At 40.7% G+C, this 19,562-nt stretch overlaps 1 protein-coding gene across 1 annotated transcript in view; it reads left to right on the top strand.

Annotated features, from left to right (window-relative positions):
• The window catches only part of pappa2 (pappalysin 2), a 65,745-nt gene extending 46,489 nt beyond the window's left edge, over nt 1-19,256 (top strand). The window contains exons 21-27 of the mRNA XM_075483753.1: nt 155-368; nt 1,813-1,981; nt 3,651-3,783; nt 4,553-4,674; nt 7,194-7,265; nt 14,982-15,080; nt 17,970-19,256. Of these exons, the coding sequence (XP_075339868.1) occupies nt 155-368; nt 1,813-1,981; nt 3,651-3,783; nt 4,553-4,674; nt 7,194-7,265; nt 14,982-15,080; nt 17,970-18,095 (935 nt within the window). The 3' untranslated portion in view covers nt 18,096-19,256. The remainder of the gene's footprint in view (nt 1-154; nt 369-1,812; nt 1,982-3,650; nt 3,784-4,552; nt 4,675-7,193; nt 7,266-14,981; nt 15,081-17,969) is intronic.
• Nucleotides 19,257-19,562: the final 306 nt, after the last annotated feature.

The following is a 19,562-nucleotide window of genomic DNA, read 5'->3' as shown; positions in this document are numbered from 1 at the left end:
CATGAAAACAGATTTTAACCACAGGTAGAACACACAGGTGTACACAGGAGTAGTAAGAGGCAGAGATGAAAAAAACAGAACCCAAATTTGTTTGTGAAGTGTTTTTTTTCCTAAATAAAAATGTTTTCCTCCTCTCTCGCTTCCTCTCCCTCAGGTGACATTGACAGGGTGGTGTGTTTGGAGGATGGGCTGTGGTCTTTCCCAGAGGCCTACTGCAAGATTGAGTGTCCAGAAGTTCCAAGCATGCCCAACACCAAACTGCTAACAGCAAACTGTCTGGCTTCAGGACACGACGTTGGCTCCGTCTGCCGTTACAAATGCAACCCAGGTTTCTATGTATTAGGGAGCCTGAAAAAAAAGACACCAAGGTAGGTGCTGTTGGAAGCTTATTACAGTAGACTTAATAATAGACTAACTGTACCTCTGGAGTTTTGGGGAGCTTGCTTGAGTATTATCACCCATAACAGTGCACCTACTTTATTACTGCTTGTCTCATTTTTGAATAGGAAAACTAATTATTTCTGTCTTACAAGCAGCTTGTGCTGTTTCTTTATCTACTATTCTGCGTAGACAACAGACCAAAGTAAACGCAGTGTTTAATTGCACATGCCTCCCTGCGTAATGGAGGAAATTCCTTCTTTTCCTTAATTTTACAAGATTCCCATTACACACTGCTTAATAGAATAAGGATCTTTGATTTAGATATTTTACGCAGCAGTATAACAATGCGTCACATGAACAACCAAACCCCCGAAAGGCAAAGTCTTAAATATCAATGGGTACTGTTTTAAGAGGTATTTCTCGACCCGTCAGCCGCATAACTGTATTCAGTTTCGGAACAAAATCCCATTAGGGTCCAATAAAATATGTACCGCTGCTGACTTGGCCTCGTCATTGCTTTGCCAGTTGTATTCACCGACTAAATGCTCATTACTGAACACAGTTCACATGTTAGTAATGAGATGTGGGTTTCCAAAAAGGAGACACAGCCTCTGGGGTAAGTTTATATTCTCCTTTAAATGAGTAAACGCTCTCACTCTTCACACATTTTAGTCTGTAATGGTAGCAGAGGAGTTGTTCAGATCATGTGCAATATGCGTATATATAGTGATTCTTTCATTTCCTTGACCGTGCAATACAACTCAAAAATGCCTAACTAGCTGATACCATCATAAAAACCCAGTAACAATATACATTTTATAGATTTATATTAAACTTCCATCCAGTCAGGCGAAAGAGTCTTTATTTAAAGATTCATTTGCAGCTGGGTGTCCCTATGAGTTACACCCTCTCAAACATATGTGTAAACATTTTAATAACCCCTGATGCTTTATTAGTCCAATATGTGAAAGTTAACAACATAAGCTATTATAAACCCTTAAACAGGCTATTTACTCTTAACTCTGACACATGTACCCATATAAATATATGTTATGACACATATTTTTGCTTTTACACACTGCATTCACCACACAGGAGATCTTTTTAGTATAAAATGAGCCCTCAGTATTTTTCTTTTTTTTATATATATTAAAAACGCAATCTTTCCAAAAGTTATGATGAACCTCAGTGCATCTCAACATTGTTTTATTATATAAATGGGTCCTTTTGCATTGAAAGAAAGAACGATAGAACACAGGATTGGTTTAGCCAACAAATATCACATTTTCAGTTTTGGTACGCGTGAAGTCATTCAAATTCTGGTACATCCACGGGGGTAAATGCACAGTTGAGTTTTTGATTAAACTATGGAGAACTTTGTGCAAATCAAGATCACATAGAGCTGAATGTATTTGCTCCTTTTATCTCCAGGAAGTACTTTAAGTTGGAATGCCTGGAGGGTGGACAGTGGGAGGAAAGTGGCTGTGAACCGATATCCTGCCGAGCACTGCCTGATGTTTTCCATGGCATGTACACCTGTACCAATGGCCTGTACTATGACACTCTCTGCACCCTTCAGTGCCCGGATACTACAGAAAATGTGAGATTGCAAAACAGTCGTGAGACTGCCAAGTCGGTTTTTAGATCAGTTGAACAGGGTGTGTTAATTTAGTCCTCTGTTCTTATGTAAAAAAGAAGAAAAACTGTTGCCAATTGTAAAGGGAAGTTCATTTTGTGTTATGGCTGGCATTCATCTTAACTATAAGTATGAAATGCACATGTTAAGACCTACAGTAATGTGAAAAAGACAGAACATCCTTTTGGTTTATTGGTTTATTGATACCATCATATATTTAACAAACACTAAGACAAAATGCAGGAGTACTGTGTGTAAAAGTAAGCACACTCCATGATTTAGTAGCTCGTAGATTTACTTTTAGCAGCAATAACTTCCAGTAAGTGTTTTCTGTATTTTTCACAAACTGCTGCTGCATTTTGGCCTTGTTTTTGTTAAATGAATAACAACACAGAGTAATATATCCTGTGTCGTTGTTCATCTGAGGTCGTACTTAGCCATCTTATTATTTTCTATCATGTCCTGATGTGTAAAAGCTTTGAACCAAAAAAGGGGGGGCTTTCATCTATCCATCCATCCATCATCTGCCGCTTCTCCGAGGGTCGGGGGTCGTAGGAGCAGCAGTTTGAGCAGAGAAGCACAGACGTCCCCGGCCCCGGCCACTTCCTCCAGCTCCTCCCCGGGGCCTCCTCCCAGTGGGACGTGCCTGGAACACCTCACCAGGGAGGCGTCCAGGAGGCATCCTAACCAGATGCCTGAGCCACCTCATCTGGCTCCTCTCGATGCGGAGGAGCAGTGGCTGTACTCTGAGCCCCTCCTTGATGTCAAAGTTTTTGAGAAACTTCAGACACTTTAAATGTTTCATGGTTTTACTCAGCAATGAAAGTAAATGTATCATTTCACTTTCTATGAAGCCCCTCCGGTGGCACCAGTGGGAAAACAATTTAGCAGTCACACGTTACTAAGTCATGGTCAGAGGTTCAGATGTCAAAATGAGACATTATAGTAGAGCCATGCTTTGGTATTCTGTGGGATTGAGACGATCAAGATGTGGCCAGATGTTACTTGTGGTTATGATTTATGAAGTTGTTGCCACGTCTTCCTTATTGTGTGGCCACATTTAATCTGAGATAAAACTGCATTTAACTCATTATATGGCTGTTTGTGCTCAGAACAACAGCCATTTAAAAGAATACTATCCTACATTAGTAGCGGTTGGACTGTAGCGGTCAGACATCTGAAACACTGCGTGTACGTTGTAGAGAAATTCCACAGGCCTTCATGCATTGCAAATAAAGTGGTAGGAAACTTTAACAATGGATGAATAGAAATGTGTTTTTCAAGCGAGATTCCCAAGGTTGGACAACATCATGGTGAAATGGTTTTGACAATATAATCATTTCTATAAAGCCTGTAGAGAACAACACTTAGGATTTATGAGTGTCATATTTTTATTGGTGCTACATTTTGTACGTGTTAAGAAATATGAAATCAGTCATTTTTGACATAATCTGCATCCAATCCATAAAGTTTACAATTCATTCACTCCAGGGTTGAGTTGGGCAGAGCACCTCAAGTTTACCCAAGTACGGTGTAAAACTTTAATAGACTTCGGTTTCTCTTGAATTGTGGATAACAGGTCGTCAAAAGTGCAGACTGTGCATGGTGATTTTGTAACTGTGTTTGTTGCCAGATTGAAATTAGCTGCACCAAGGATGGCAAGTGGACAGCGGAGTTCACTATGTGTTCCACACTTCAGGGATCTTGTTCTGCTCCTCAAGATCTCAACTCGGTGGAGTACAACTGTGACCAGGGGATGGAAATGGGTGAGTGCAAACTAAAGGAACAATCCTGATAATATAATTTACCCTTTGTCAAATACAATCAAGCCATAAATAGTTACCTGATTTCCTTTGGTTTATGTAGATGATATATGTATATGCATTCATACGTAGGGGTAATGGGGGGTTTTAATTGACTTGCTCAAGGTCAAACCACAACCCCAACACTTGCTGAGCCCCTTATTCTCTTTTAAATACTGACTGAGATCTGATACATCCGTCAGCTCATGCTATAGAAAAATGTATCTGAAATAAAAAAAAATCTCTTTTGAAGGATTTGGATATGACAAAGTCTGAACTTAATTTTAAACCAGATCTGACAAAATCTGATTTAGATTGAAAAGGTTTAGTGCTTTTCAAGAATCTGGAAGTTGCTGGTGTCTCATTTACCCAGCCAGCAACAACAGACTACAATGAACTCCTAAATGTGAGAGTGTACTTTAAATAGAAGGGTACAGATACCTCACATTGATGGTGGTATAGCAGAGATTTGACAGAGGAGATCACTTGTGCCACTGAGTTACTGTATTTTTTTTGTTTTTGGAATTTGGAAGATTTTTGCAAAAACAATTCTGTAGTTCAGGGAAAGCATGAACTCAAAAGTGACATCAGTAAGAGCCGGCCAGCATTTCTTCTTAACTGATGTAGACAGTTTGTTAGTTATTGCAGAAACAAAGCCCAAACATTATAACCAATCGGCCATTATATGCTGATGGCGAAAGGAGCCATTTGTTATTTTCCCTTTTCTTTGCAGGAGCCGTGTGCTATCCAACATGCATTGTCGCTCTGCACATGGATCTGCATGACCCGGTGGTCCTGCCCAACGACACTACAGCTGACACTTTGAAACACTGGATGCTGCCCACCACAGTCCAGGTGAGACGCCTTGGCAGACCAATCAAATTACGCATGACTTCGATACCGCGATGGCTTGACTGACTTAGATAACCACAACTGAGGAAATAATTGTGGTTTTACTACCATTTGGAAACTCTTGGGGTGGATTGTCAAACAAAGGTTGTTTTGCTCACATGCTGCCATGCGACTAATCCAGGATGCCATGAAAGTCGATCCACTGACAAACAGCGAGAGTTTCACACCAAAGCACCATCAGAAAGAATAATTCATCCAAACATCTGGTGCTCTGAACAGTGAGTAAACTGAGCTGCTGCTCCAGTCTGACTCATCTCTACGAATAAGCACAAAACGGACAAATAGAAATAAATAAAAATCAAGTATCTGACATTGAGCATATTTACCACGGACATTGCATTAATTTACTTTCTTAATCACATCCAATTTTAGTTTTAAATCAGGCAAATGTGCAGCTATGCGTCTCTTACTTTTTTTTGGTCCACACTGTGTGACTATTGATGGCGGCTTTTCACTTACCAACACATTGACATATGAAAATGTCCAGGATGCAGGTGTCAGTTTCATTCATGTGCTGAAGCGATGGGCCACAGCAATCGTTTCAGACAGGTGTCTTTAACTTTGATCTAAAAAGTCAATATAAATGTAATGAAGCTGATAGATTATGCAGTGAATTTAGTAAGCAAACAAAACACACTAGTAACTATTTACAGAACTGATTTTAAATGTTCAAAAGTCTCAGTAAATAGTTGAGATTGCTTAATATGAATCAACTGAGCAAAATGCATGTGACGTTATTTAATGAATCAGAAAAAGTAAAAACGTGAGGTGAATTAGAAGCTGTACAGGCACCCTATGCGGCGACCTCTTGGGTGGAAGGCCCTGGGGCGCAGCTGGTGGATTCCCCTGGAGAAGTTGAAGGAAGATGCTGAAGGTGCAGCGGTCCACTGAAGGAAGTATGGAAATTATGTGTGTAAATGTGTTTCAAAGCAGATATTTGGTTAAATCACTGGCAAGACAGAATTTTTACAAGTTATTTCGAAAAATGATTCTATTCCCTGTTGCAACAGCTTATCACAACAGATCCACGTTGTGAGTGTGTGTTCGTTATCATTCAAGTGTTTTTGTTGCATTACTGGAAATCACCGGGAGATAGCACGCGTAAAGGTTCCAGTTGACGTCAAGCCTTCTAGGATCTGCACACATCTCTCACACACACAGTGTATACAAGTCAGTGAGAGAAAACTTGCAGGAATGTCAGATACTGAGTCTGAATTACGGTACTGTTGTTTTGCTTTAAAGGTGGGTCATGTTACCCAACATCATATCTTAGGGATCGTGAAAATGTTAATGCTGTTGCAAACACTGCTCCACTTTCACCTCACTTTTGGGTGGTCAGTTAGCAAGCCAGCTTGTTAGTCCACCTTTGCCAAGGCTAAATAGTTGGACTGAGGTCTGATTACTTACACCATATCTCTGACACTTTCTTGTGATTTCAATGCATTGTGTTATCTCAAATGCTTCAGAATCGGGTCTCCCAGGCCGGGTCAGGCTGCACAGGAAAGCCCCAGGGTGGATCCACATTCTCTGACTATGCTTGATAGTCAGTCGGCTGTCTAGTAACCACCTTTTAATTGTCAGAGGGAAACTATTTGACAGAAGAAAACATCAAGTTTTCCTGCATAATTAGATAAGTACAAAAAAGACATCAAGTTGTCATAAAGTCCTACATATGTGGACAAAAGAAACGTGTTGCTTTATTAATTTCTCTGTGATATTTTATGACAATCCAGGTAATCCAGGACCTCTATTCTGTCACAATATCACAAAAAACATATAAATGCTTTGCATACAAAGGAACCTGTGTATTTAGTTTTTATGCAACACTATGTATAGGCACAATTCACACGTGATCCTTCCTGTATTCCACAATATGACATTCTTTTCAAGTCACTTTTGCTACAAACTATCAATTTTGCTCATACAAAGATGAACCAAAGCGTGCCTTAAACCTTGTGTTTTTCCCTTTTCTTTTGCCCATTTTTTGCCATTCTGCTCCAATGATGATTTGTTGCCCCATTATAGCATTTTATAAGCCGCTGATCAGCACGGTATCAGCTTTTCATGCTGACCGGGCCGGTGTGCCCAAGAAAAGGGATCAGTACCAGCTGATCGTTGCCAAACTGCAAACAAGGGAAATGTATTTGAGAATGAAATTATAGATGAAGTCCTTCCGGTGTGTCGTAGTCTGCAATTTCGTCCAAAGATGTCATAGATGTTTGTCAACCTGTGAAAGAAAGGGCACGATGGGTTGTGTGATATGAGACCGAATAAATGATCTAGCTAATCAACTCCACAGTGACACTTTTTTGGGGATTTTAGAACAAAGTTGGTAAGTCTGGTCTTGATTTTTAGCATCAAGCTGACCGAAACTCCGGTAAAAAATGTTTTTGTGACTGTTGGTTATCCATCTTCTTTTACTGCGTAGCTTCACCAAAGGGCTTATGTGCTTTGTTTCTCAGAGCATAGTCTGCACCGGGATGATGAAGTGGTATCCTGACCCTCAAAACATCCATTGCATCCAGTCATGTGAGGTAAGACAGAAAGGTAGCCTAGGAGATTTGAAAAATACTATTTTCTTTTCCTTGTCTTGTGTTGTCCATCATAAGAAAAAAGAGAGAAAATATTGTCAGACTATCGTCCAGATATCAGACTCACCCTGTCAGTGAGTATCTATTTAAGTGGTGACTGATGCTGTATTGGAGTCAAGAGAGCCTTTCTCCATGTCATAGATGGGGTATTTTGAAAAGTGTAAAACACATGTTAAAGTCAAAGACTAGATTTAATTGACCTTTCTAATTACATACTGAATCATACAAAAAGTAAATTCCATCACACAATCTGGGCATAATGGTCTATGGGTAAGTCTTTAACCTCGTGTTTTTAAGGCTTTGAGTACACAGAGATCACAATTCGGCTTTCTTATTTAGTTAAAACTGAGATAGGGAGTACTTAACCTTAACAACAATGACAACATTTCTGAGTATAACCACATTAGATTTACTGCCTTAGCCAGAGTTATCCAGTAATATTAAACATGAAGCAAAACGTGTGTATCCCTGTTGTCATTACCACTCAAAATACCAGAGCCAGTGTGCAATATGCTTCATATTTCATGATGACAAATCTCAGGCAGATACTGATAATCTTGCACTTTGCAGGAATCCTTTTCAAATCTGTCCAAGAAGCCCTTTTTCCAGAGATTCTGCCATTGCCAAATGTCATTATGCCTGCCAAGCCAAATGAGTTATCTGATAAAGGAAAATAAATTAGTCAAAGGATTATGTCAGATTTAGATTAATTATCTTTGCTGACACAAGCCTTTTAAATCTTTCTGCTTAGTGTAAAAGAACAGTCCACCTTTTATGTGCTGGACGTCCTTTGCAATGGAAAAAAGAATAGCTTCCTGTTTTGTGACAAGCTTGCAACATCAATTTGTTGGTGAATTGATGTATACTTGTAGGGATTTTCTTTTGTAGGAAATAATAGCTGAAGACATTTGTAGTTGTACTGAGATAGGTTATATGGTAGGAATTCTATATATTACAAATATTGAGTGCCATTGCGGAAAATAACCCTTTTTTTCTGGTGAAACTGAGCAAGGCACAGACAAACAGCGTCAGTTGATACTATCATTGCCATGCCACCATCAATCAATTCAGTTGAATTGGATCATACTTTATTTTTCCTCCAAAGCAAACAACGTTGTTTCAATATGAATTATTAAAAACAACTAAACGAATACATTGAAAATTAAATAGAAATAAAAAAAACTGTTCACAAACTATAGGAGAGTTGAAGGGTAACAAAGAGAGGTTTGGTCAAAATTTCATGATTACATTGGGATGTTGTGTGTGTAACTTAGCAACAACTGAGCAGATGACATCACATGCATTGATGGAAGTTGGATAGAAACAGTTTGAGTTCAATATCCGGAGGGGCATGTTACTGAGGTGATGCTCCAGGATTGCACTGCAGGGCCTCCTCTTTTACTCGCATTGCTATGTCTGCAGTCTCTGTTTGCCAGTATAGTCTGGAAGCCAGATAGAAAGGGGTTGAAGTCTAGAATATGCTGTGGTACCCATTTTCTTATTGCACAGATTAATAAACATCAGGATGAAATTGTGGCTCATTACTGGACTAAATTCCTGATATTTTCAGGAATATTTTCTAGTGATATCACATTCCCACAGTAATGGTAGAAACTTCCTCCTCCTTGCTCTTCATTTTGCTCGAGCCCCATATTCCACATGTTTCCACATACACGTGTATTTGGTCCCTAACTACATCTGACATATACCCCCCATTGTTTACTGTAAGGTAAATACATTTTTTTTGCATGGTTATATTTAATTTCTGCAACAGAGGATGCTAGTGTTAGCAGTGTTCTCATCCAGCTTTATGGAATATGCGCAGAAAATTACCAAGACACAATCACACTAATGATACAAGGGGAGTTCTCACATCTATTGGAGGATACTGGGGTTCTTATGGGAATGACTGGACTTCTGGCTGACTCACATACAAACACACATATGTGGCACAGTGGTGTTACATTTGTCTAGGTTTGTTGACATTTTCCAGGCATTACTAAAAGTCTTCAAAACGAGTCAAAAGCACATATTTTTAAGGTTCACAAACTTCTTGGATGAATCCTTGAAGTAGTACAGCATCCCAACCAGCATGAAAAATGTTTAAAAAATAATGTCCTGACAGAAAAAAGCTCAGTAAAAAAAACTCAAGAAGCTGAAGAAAACAAAAACACATGACAGTCTGTATATGTATGGCTGCCACTGGTGTGATGCCATTGTAGTAGAACCCTGTAGAATATTACGAGACTGCTTTTCCTGCCCACACGTTGCTCTTCCATGCTTAAATTTTTTTTGTAATTTTCCCTTTTTAGTTAGAGAGGGTAGTGAACAGTTTTTTTTTTAAATCCGAAACTTGTACGCAACAATAAGCATATTGTTGCTCCCTGTCTGTGCCGGACCTGAGAGCCAATGTCCATTTAATTAATATTATTATTTACAGTTTGAGTACTATATACTTTATGATTCAAATCATAAAAGGATTTTTACATTTTTCTTCAGGGTTTTATTTATTGTCATCGTGGAAGACAGAAATATGCAGGTGTAACAAGTTTTGCTCTTATTGTGTGTAATCTTATTGTACTCTTATTGTGTCTTATTTTGTGTAAGCAGGATATGCTTTTTACCTCTACAAACCTGTTGGAATGAATAAATAGTATCCATCCATCCCTTTTCTATACCCGCTTTATCGAATTCAGGGTGATTTTTTTTTTCTCATTTTTTTTCTACAAAAGAATCAGATGTATCCCAAAGCTGGTTTGTCACAGTAGTCCTGTCAGACAGTTCTCACGCAAATTGATTATTTTCAACTGTGCTGCTATGACTTTCCCTATAGTGCCACCTTTTAGAAAAACATTATGTCCCCTAGAGGCACCTCAGCACAGCTGAAGGACTGTTGGATGAATTATATCTTGTGTGCAGAATAAGATATGTCATTTGTTCATGAAAGTTAACTTAATCTGCTGTGAGGTGATATTCCAGCAGTGACAATAAATCAGCTGAAATCATAAAGCCAGATAGTTTTGATCTGGCATTTGTCCGCTGAGTTTAGAAAAGGCTGGAACTACCGATGGAACACATAAACTGTTGATGTCTCACGGCTTTAAAATATTCCCCCTACCTGCCAGCACTACATTTTCCCCTTTCACCTTCCCGTGAATGTTGCTAGGCGAGACAGTTGCTCATAACCCGCTCCTCCATTACAACTCTGTAAATTATCCCAGACCACATGTTTTGCGTGCAATCTGTGCCAGATCTCATCCAGATGCCACCGCTCCCTCTTCTTCTCTCACTGTGCGTGGGTTCCCAGGTTATCGGTGTGAGTCGGCTCAGACATCTTCTCGGCCTCAGTACAGATAGAGGCCACTCTGTGATGTTTTTATCTCCTTTCGAGCCTCACAAAAAGAGTTCCATGAGAGGCAAAGCATCTTTTGTGTTTTTCTAGATGTGTCTTCAATGCACGAATAAGATGGCTCGCTGGACGATAAGAGCAATGAGTAGAGTAAGAGTTTGTGACAGCGAGCCCAATTAAATGCATTGACTTATGCATCACTTCAAAAGAGGCATTTTGGCTGCAAGAGTAGAGTAATTCTCGGGTAATTCTGGTGTCTGTTGTGGTTTTCCAGCTGAAATCAAATAGCAACCAGTGAAGTATTAAATGAATAAGTAAGAAAGACTGAAGCTTTGATTTTCAACTTTGCTGTGCACATCTGACACCTTCGGTTCTGGCTCACTGGACTGACTGCCATTTTGTCTGGGAAACATCTGCTGTGAATTGAGGTGCAAAAGATCAAGGTTTGAGCTTAAGAATACATATGTCTTTCTTTTCGAAATAAACAGTTTTGTTTCTTATGATTTGTTCTGAAAAAAAAACACGTTTCTTTGGAAAAACACAAAAAAAGCAAACTAAGACTAATGTGTTTCTCGTACAAAGGCGAGCAGAACAGTAAATTCTGGCAACTTATTTTCAAGAATTTACATAGGTCTTCTTTTGCAGTCGGACGAGACTAAACAGAGGAGGCAAGTGTGCTCTGCCTTGGCAACTTCTTCCAGTTTTGGGGAGCCACGCTGTAATTGGATTGCTTTTGTTATCCAGTGAATATCTCTCTTGCATGCTCTGGGACTTCATCAGGCTCTGTATTTATCCACCACCCTTCACCTCGCCTGTAGTACTTTGCCGGTAGATAACCAGTAAGCAGAAACCTTTGCTTGACCACTTTGAAGGTGCTCACTGGCTGCTGTTAAAGGTTTGAAAGTGCAGAACTATCGGCTCCTCTCTGTTAGACATGTCCTCCTGCCTGAGAGAACTGTTTGGGAGTTTGAAACAGCAACATTTAACATTAAGAGAACCACAAGTAAGTGAGCTTGGCTGTAAAACCTGATTGCTGGACACACAGTAACCAGGATCTTTCACACGTCTGTGCAAGGACATTGTCACTTTACAGCTTTTACCCCGCTTTTCCCTACACACCATTAACATACATTAAACTCTCCTTTGTACAGTGTTTTTTTAAAAGTTTTCACTGTCAACTTGGAATGTTTTTATATCTTGTTTTATGGACTCAAACAAATAAGTTGCATTGATTAAGGAAAATTAAAAGAATACAAATAGCAAAGAATGTTTTGAAAAAAAGAAAAAAAAAACTGCAAAGTAGTAGTGTATTCGACCCTTTGCCATGGAGCCCTTAATTAAGATCTGGTGCTGTTAATTAACCTGCGTCTCAAGGTAACAGCACCATTCATACAGCATGTGCAGTATAAATGTCAAGTGAGCTGAGTATACGTACTGCAAACCTGTTGTGAAATGTTCCAGAGTGTGCAACAGGACTAATAAAGTGGCACCACAAAGAGAACATACCCTAGCACACTGCTAGAGCAACACTTAAGTGGTTTAAGGGGGAACATTCAAATGTCTCAGAATGATCGAATCAAAGCCCAAACTTCTGTCTAGTTACAAATCTTTAGCATGACCCATTCAGTTTGAAGAAGCCAACATGTAATTCTAATAACATCCAGCATAAAAACAAAAAGTTTCAGTCTTATGGAGGTGAGAGAAGGGAAACTTCACAGCCCCAAAACAGTTTTTTAGACAGGTCTTGGTTAAGAAGGGTAAAGCAACTTTGTGTGGGACGACTTGATAAAATTTCTCTGTAAAGACTGATACTTGGTATGAAGAAATAAATCGCTGTTCGAGAGGTCTGTAGGACTCATATCTGTGTTCCGTATTGTTCTGGCAGGTTCTTCTGACAGTTTCATCTTGAAAGAGTCAGCACCTGGTGGTGGAATATTTATGTTTCTAGGTGTGGGGCTGGCTGCTGCTTCGTCTTGCTGTTTTTTTACTCTGATTTGAGGGGAGTTTCTGTGTAAAGATTATGCACAAACCAGCTGACCTTTTAATTACTGATGTGGGACTAAGGTGTGCAGCCAACTCTGGCTGCTTTACTCTTCATGGGTCTGTGCATTTCTCTGTAGCGTAAGGTATATGCTGCCTGGAGGGGAATAAAATTCTAATTAACCTTAACATGCCCTAAAATTAACCCCATGAGAGAAGGGTATGGGGTCGGCTAATTTAAACAGTTCTAAGGAGTGAAAGCTGAGCAAGTGAAATGCAGATAAACAAATGGAATAAAGGTCAGTTAAAGACATTCTTACAGTCAAATTAAATGTGTCTTTAGGCTAAATAAGTTGCCTGACTTTGGCACTCAAGCTAATTCAGAAATTTACATACAAGCAGTAATTTGGATGAAGCTTGTGGTGCAGCTGCTGGTAAAGTATTTACCCCGAAACGGAACGATTAAATAGATTTATTCATGCCGTGGCCATTTAGCTGGAAAGGCAGGAGGTTTCTTCAAATAGGGACTTCTTTGAAGTGAAGAGAAAACTGCAGAAATCTTCTCAGCAGCTGCGCTCTCCCCCTGCACAGGTTAGGCTTTGAAATGTCTCCATCAGCTCATCAGAGGAAGCCAAAAGCATCTTTGGCATTCTGCATTTATTTTCATATTGTTGGCACTTCAAAGAAACCCTTAAGATTTAGAGGAAAACTTTAAAAGGCTTTCATCATGATACATTTGAGATTCTGTGTAATCCAAATTCCACTTATATACGTGCCACTCCAGAGGGTCTCCCACACTGGCCAAGGCATTAGACAAGGGGGTTTTTCGGAAACGCCATTCACCAGTAACGTGAATCATATCGAAACACTCGTCAAATGATATCCATCTATCCCCTCCGTTTAAACTAAAGTCTGTCAAAGTTCAGCTCGATGAGATGTAAAAAGAAACCTCTCTGGCTGAAATATATGGAGAACATCAGCTTGTGACATTGATCATGATGGAATGTCAAAAGTAACCGTCACTCACTCACTTCACAAACCTGCAGTCAGTTTAAACTTGGGCAGCACATCTCATGTCATTCTTAAGCACACTGGATAATAATCCATTTCAGACTATCAACACATGATGTCTCACTGTTTCAAGAACTGCCACGGAAAGCATCAGGATACACAGTCATCATTCTTAAAAGTTGGCTACAGTCACCTCTTACCGACTCCGGGGCCACATTACTGGATTGTTTTGTCTGTGACTTTCGGCCTCAGCTCTAAGGGGTTCTGGAAGTGAGGCCTGCTGTAGGGATCAGACACTCTCTGGATAAGAGGCCACTCTTATCTTCTGACTGAAGCAGGGTCAGCTGGTTCTGATGGTCTTATCACGAACATCAGCCCTTTAAGTCTAGATTAAGTCCAATTCTTCTGAGATGCTTAAACTATACCCTTGAAGAAATAAATGCTTGTCAGTAATCTGCGAATGAGGCAAAGATAAGAGTGTAGTTTATGTAGGCTAACATCTACTCTATATTCCATTTGTTAGCTAAAATTGATCCAGTCTGCTCTAGATATGTAGTTTACTGGGCACATAGAGGTCCAGCAGAGCCTTTTCATATATTTTGGGTTTGACCGTTACTCATTTCAGCCATTCCTTCCTCACTGATAATCTCAGCTAATCTCACAGCTCAGGATGAAAACATTGAAAAAGGTCATTGGGTTTAGAGCAGGAGAGCCTTCAAATACAGGTATCGTACAGACAACAGCACCTTTAAAAGATGTCAGGTCTGCAGCTGTTACCAAGATATACGATAGATATACAATCCCATATTCTAAACTACCCTAATGCCTATGCCTGTTTTTGTGACAGGTCATTAAAAAAAACCAGACAAATCATTCAGACTAAAAAACATGTTGCTTCTTACATTAGCAGTTTTGTTGCATAACCACAGATGAAGCATGGAAATGTAACAGTCTTTCTATGTTATATTATATTGTACAAAAGGAATATTTTTGATCTTCTTTGAGGTCACTGTCTTTCATAACTTCTGTCACAGCTGCCATTGACCACACAACAGATTTTCTGGTATTACTGATTGTACAACGAGGATCAGACTTGGAAAAGTCTGTTTATTTTCATTCGCCGCACGCACATTTGTTCCAAACTTCATTGTGTGACAAAGTGTACAACTTACTGAAAATCTGTTTTCTGGGAAAATGTTGAGTCATATTTCCTTTTTTCTTTTGGCCCTCCCGGCCTCTCATGCCGCGTGAGGTTGAATTAACATTGGAGGGTTATTATTTCAATGTGACACTGTTTCTTGTTTTCAACTCGTGTCTAGCCTTTTGGAGGGGACGGCTGGTGCGACACCATCAACAACAGGGCCTACTGCCAGTATGACGGAGGGGATTGCTGCCCATCCACTCTCTCCACGAAGAAGGTACACAAACGTTTCCTGTGGAGAAACAGAGATTGATATCTGTCCCTTTGGTACCTTGTGCTCTGTTTTTCATCAGATTTTAGAGTCCCGTCTATAAACATACCTTACAATTACACTCCCCTTTGTTCCTAAAAGTGGCAAAATGTACAGTGCATCGTGTGATCAGGAGCGTAGAGGCTGAAGCTCCATTCAGGGTCACATTCTTCCTATTTACAGTTGTAGGAATCTGTCTCTTTTGGCATTAGCACTGTGCTGCAAACACAGAACCCTGCTACTCCCTCCTCTCTCCTGTTAGCGGCCTATTTAGTCTCCCTCGTCTGAGCAACAGAGGAGACTTGTGGCTTCCAGCTTTTCCAGTCAAATTGTAAATAAGCAGGCTTTCATCACCCCCACACTGCTACACCCTTGCTCACCTTTCAAATTCAGCTGCTGCGCCCCAGCAGAAGTTACCACTCAGGGTCATGTTATCAGAACACTCTCGGATACGTCTCTGAGTAAAAATAAAGCAGGATTTGGTGCCGATATTTAAAAAGAGCACAGGTTCGATTTTAGACCCAATCGGTTTGAGGAATATGTTGACTGTCTGTTTATCCATCCTAACGTACTCTTCTTGGCGACAGCTGGTTTGTGCTCGCAACAAGATGCAAATACATCTCTTAACACTTATTGTGCTAAATGATAGCTGCACGTATTGGGTGGCCAGGAGGAATGGTATGAAAAATAATGAGCAAGCCCAGGTCAGGCAGTGGTGGAAACCAGGGCACTCATTCCCCCAACTGCTTCTGGATAAACACATCTATTTTGCTATTTTCCGTGCTTTCATGAGAACGTCTCTCCCATGTGGACCTTTGGGAAGTGCCCCCGTTCTCCGCCTCCAATATACGCTATTTGGCTACAGTACAGCCACATATTCATGACACTTATTCAGGGGGCCCTGCCTATTAATCCCTTTGGCCTACAGCTGGCCAAGCCTCTGCTGTCTCCTCCATGTCCGCAGCACGCCATGACTCACTGGCAGCTCTTTCCTCAGAGGAGAAGGGGTTCAGCGAGTGTGTAGCTGCCGTCATAATAAATGAGCTGCCAGACTGCCACTTACTGCTCTTTTACGGGGGAAGGGGGCGGTGGAGGGTATGAGTGTGGGAGCAGAGAGGTGTCTGACGGCCTGCGGTTTAGTCGGCCACTATAAAACAGCAGCTCAGTGAGTGGGGGTCGTTTCAAGGAAGTGAACTAAACCGGCGTGAGAGTCAGCACCCTGACGGCTGTCACCGCGGCCCCGGCAGGCTGATGGAGCAGGGGCCATGCCGTTTCTATGCGGCTCCACTCATGCAGGTGTAGGAAATGAGAAGGTTTAACAGAGCTTGGCCCACATCAAATGGTCTCCTGTGAATCAAAAAAGCTGGTGGTGCTTTAGTTTCAGTACATACAGACTTTGAGGTGAGCTAGTTAGGACAATTCACACACATTTGACCTGCAGATATTTGAATCGACACTCAAATCCTGCTGTCTTGATGGGTCTAAAGGGCATCAGCAAGGAGAGATACTCAAGAGATGCTTTGGTGAGACAACAGCCAAAAGGGAAAAGCTCCAAAAGAACAGATCTGATTTGCCATACCATCTTTGGAAACACAGTGTCTTTCCTTGAATTGTTAACAGGAGTATTTGTATGAGTCTGCCAAAGGGACTACTTTGTAAAAGCAGCGAAGACAAACAGAAGGAAGTGGACGTGCTTGGTTTTCATTGCATCCAAAGTCGAATGCGTCACCCTGAAATGTTCTCGTCACACGTTCTATTCGTCAGAGTGTTGCAGTAAACAGCAGGAGGCAACTTCCACACATTCAGAAACACCCTAAACACTTGGCTTTTGTTTCTGTGGACGAGGCAAAAAGAACCTCGTCCAAAGGTTGTTGTAAGGCTTCCAAAGTGGAATATTCTTTGGCTTGCTCTGAGCCGGCATCAATGAATCAAAATGAGGCTGTTAGGGAAACATTGAATGGATGCGCCAATTCATCTTAAATGGGGCTGTTGGCGTTTTCAGGGAAGCTAGGTCTTCTGCAGCTCGTTGAGAGCCCTCAGAGAAGCGATTACGCCGCCATCAACCCTCCAAAAGTGGCTGCAATCAGCAGCGCAGGCTGACAAGCTGCCACCTCCCCCTCGCCTGCTCGCCATGCCTGCCGTCATCCTTATTTTCTTTCTCTGCCTCCCACTCTCCTTTCTCCCTTTCTTTCTCTCGGTCTCCCTCTCACTCCTTTTCTCCGGGAGCGAATGTTTACATTTCTTGCAACAGACTGCTTCGCGGGGCACCAGAGTTTATTTTGCAACCTGTGGTGATGGCTCGCTTCCTAGACAAGAGCTGGCAGCCTCTTGTTGTTGATTCTTAACATGTGTTCATCCGTTCACCTCCACGGTGGTGCGTTCCTCCCTCCTCTCTCCCCTGAAGACCCACAAGATTTTCTTGCCGCTCAAAGGCCACGTTGAAGCATTTGACTCGTGCTTTATCGGCCTCCCGGGGGCCATTGGAGCTCTCTTTGAAACTGTGAGGAAAGGCAACGAGTACTAAGGCGTGCTTACCTTTCAGCACAAACACAATGCTAGTTGGTCAGGTCAAGGAAATTTATTTTTTATTGTCTGTTTTTGCCATTCAAAGTCATTCTCTTTCCTACAGTTGAAATGTAACAGCCCAGCTGGGAGGCCTTCTCACTGACTGTGCTTTTACAGCGACTCCTGATGTAATGTTTCCTTTCATCCACTGCTTGTTATAGCTCTTTTTATTGGTTTTAGTCGACTTACTCACAATGGAAGAGGCTTTATTTTCAGTCCAGTTCCAGACCAAAAGGTCTGCAGAAAGGTCTGGGAGGCCAAACACTGAAGGATGCATTTGTTTGCTGGCAGGTCATCCAGTTTGGGGTGGACTGCAGCGAGGACGAGTGCACTTGCCGTGATCCGGATGCCGAGGAGAACAAGAACAAAGTCAAACACTTGGACAAAGGAGGTGGAGCCGGAGGAGGAATGCAATAAGATGGAGGGATAAAAGAAGCTGAACTTGTAATAAACAAGAGTCAAACCACAGACGATACACCACAACAAACAGAAAAAAAAAATCTGATTTTTAACAATTTGTAATGTGACTGAAGACATAATTTTTATTTCATCATAACAAATTTGATTGTAAAATTGCATCAAATATGAGTCATGCTGATTCAAAACTTTAATTCCTGTGTTCAGTCCAACAAAATAATATCCACACATGGATACAAACATTTTTTTTCCCTGTTAACAAGTTCAAAGTTGTGTTCACTGTAAGAGCAGCGAATGTTTTGAAGATTAGAGCCTAACTGACTGCAGCTCCTCTGCTCCAAAAATCAAGTCATCATAATTAGATCAAATCACTGTTGTGAATGCCCTCAAGTGCTTTTCTGGACTTGATTAGTGTTGGAGCAGAGCAATGGTTGTGCCTGAGAACTGTCCAGTGAATGCACAATCCCCACACTGAGGGCTACTGGGGAAAAATATTTACATCAGCCATATTAATCAGACTGATGCCAAGTCAGAGAGTGGTTGATGTTTCGCTCCCTATATGGCTTCTCATAACCAACGAGGACTGATTTAATTAAATCTAAGTGAAGCTGACTGCATCTTCCACGTCATTAACTGAAAAAAAACCCAAAACCTTCACCAGTTTGTCCTCACGGCGGACCAAACAAATCTTCCCAAACACTGGCGTGAGTTCAGATCCTGATGAAGAGGTGTCGGATCCTTTTACAAACAGATAGCTGTTAGGGATGTAAGAGGCATATCTGTACAGACTAGCACGTATAGATAATATATTTGGGTCACTTAACATATCTACCAGGCCAACTATTAGTCACACAGGTCAATATTCTATATATTTATACACAAATGTCAAGTATTATAGGCAACTTCACCTTAAACTTTGATGGAAAGCCTTTAAGTTCAAATACTGACTTTATGACGTGAACACTGTCAATACCACTGAAGCAAATCTGCACATACAGTAAAGAAATGTTGGAGTTTACACACTAAAAACTGAAATCTGAGAAGACAGACAGTTCCATTATTACCCCTGTCACTACGTATACAGTATCTATGAAAGTATAATCATGTTCTTTGTGATATTTTACTGTACTTTATACTCTATGAAATAAATAGCAACTTTATATGGACCCTGAAAATGTGCTTCTTGATTTATGTTCATTCAAAGAGGACGTGTCGGTTTCTTTGCCCGTAAATAACTGATTCTTCGGTGCATACACACACACACACACACACACAGATTCAGTCATGTTTCCATCACCTTAGAGAACATTTATTTAATTTCCAAGCAGTGAAATTCTTGGTGAACCTGCATGAATGATTGGAATGATTGAAAGGAGACGGGAACATTTTTGTCTGTTGCTGTGAGTCCCAGAACCAGAACGTTTATCAGGTATAGCTTCAGGTGTGAAATGGCAACTAATTATTTAT

This window comes from Odontesthes bonariensis, chromosome 14, assembly GCF_027942865.1.
Source record: "Odontesthes bonariensis isolate fOdoBon6 chromosome 14, fOdoBon6.hap1, whole genome shotgun sequence".
NCBI lineage: Eukaryota > Metazoa > Chordata > Actinopteri > Atheriniformes > Atherinopsidae > Odontesthes > Odontesthes bonariensis.
Note: the sequence above shows the minus strand (reverse complement) of the source record. Positions and strands in the feature narration are given on the sequence as shown.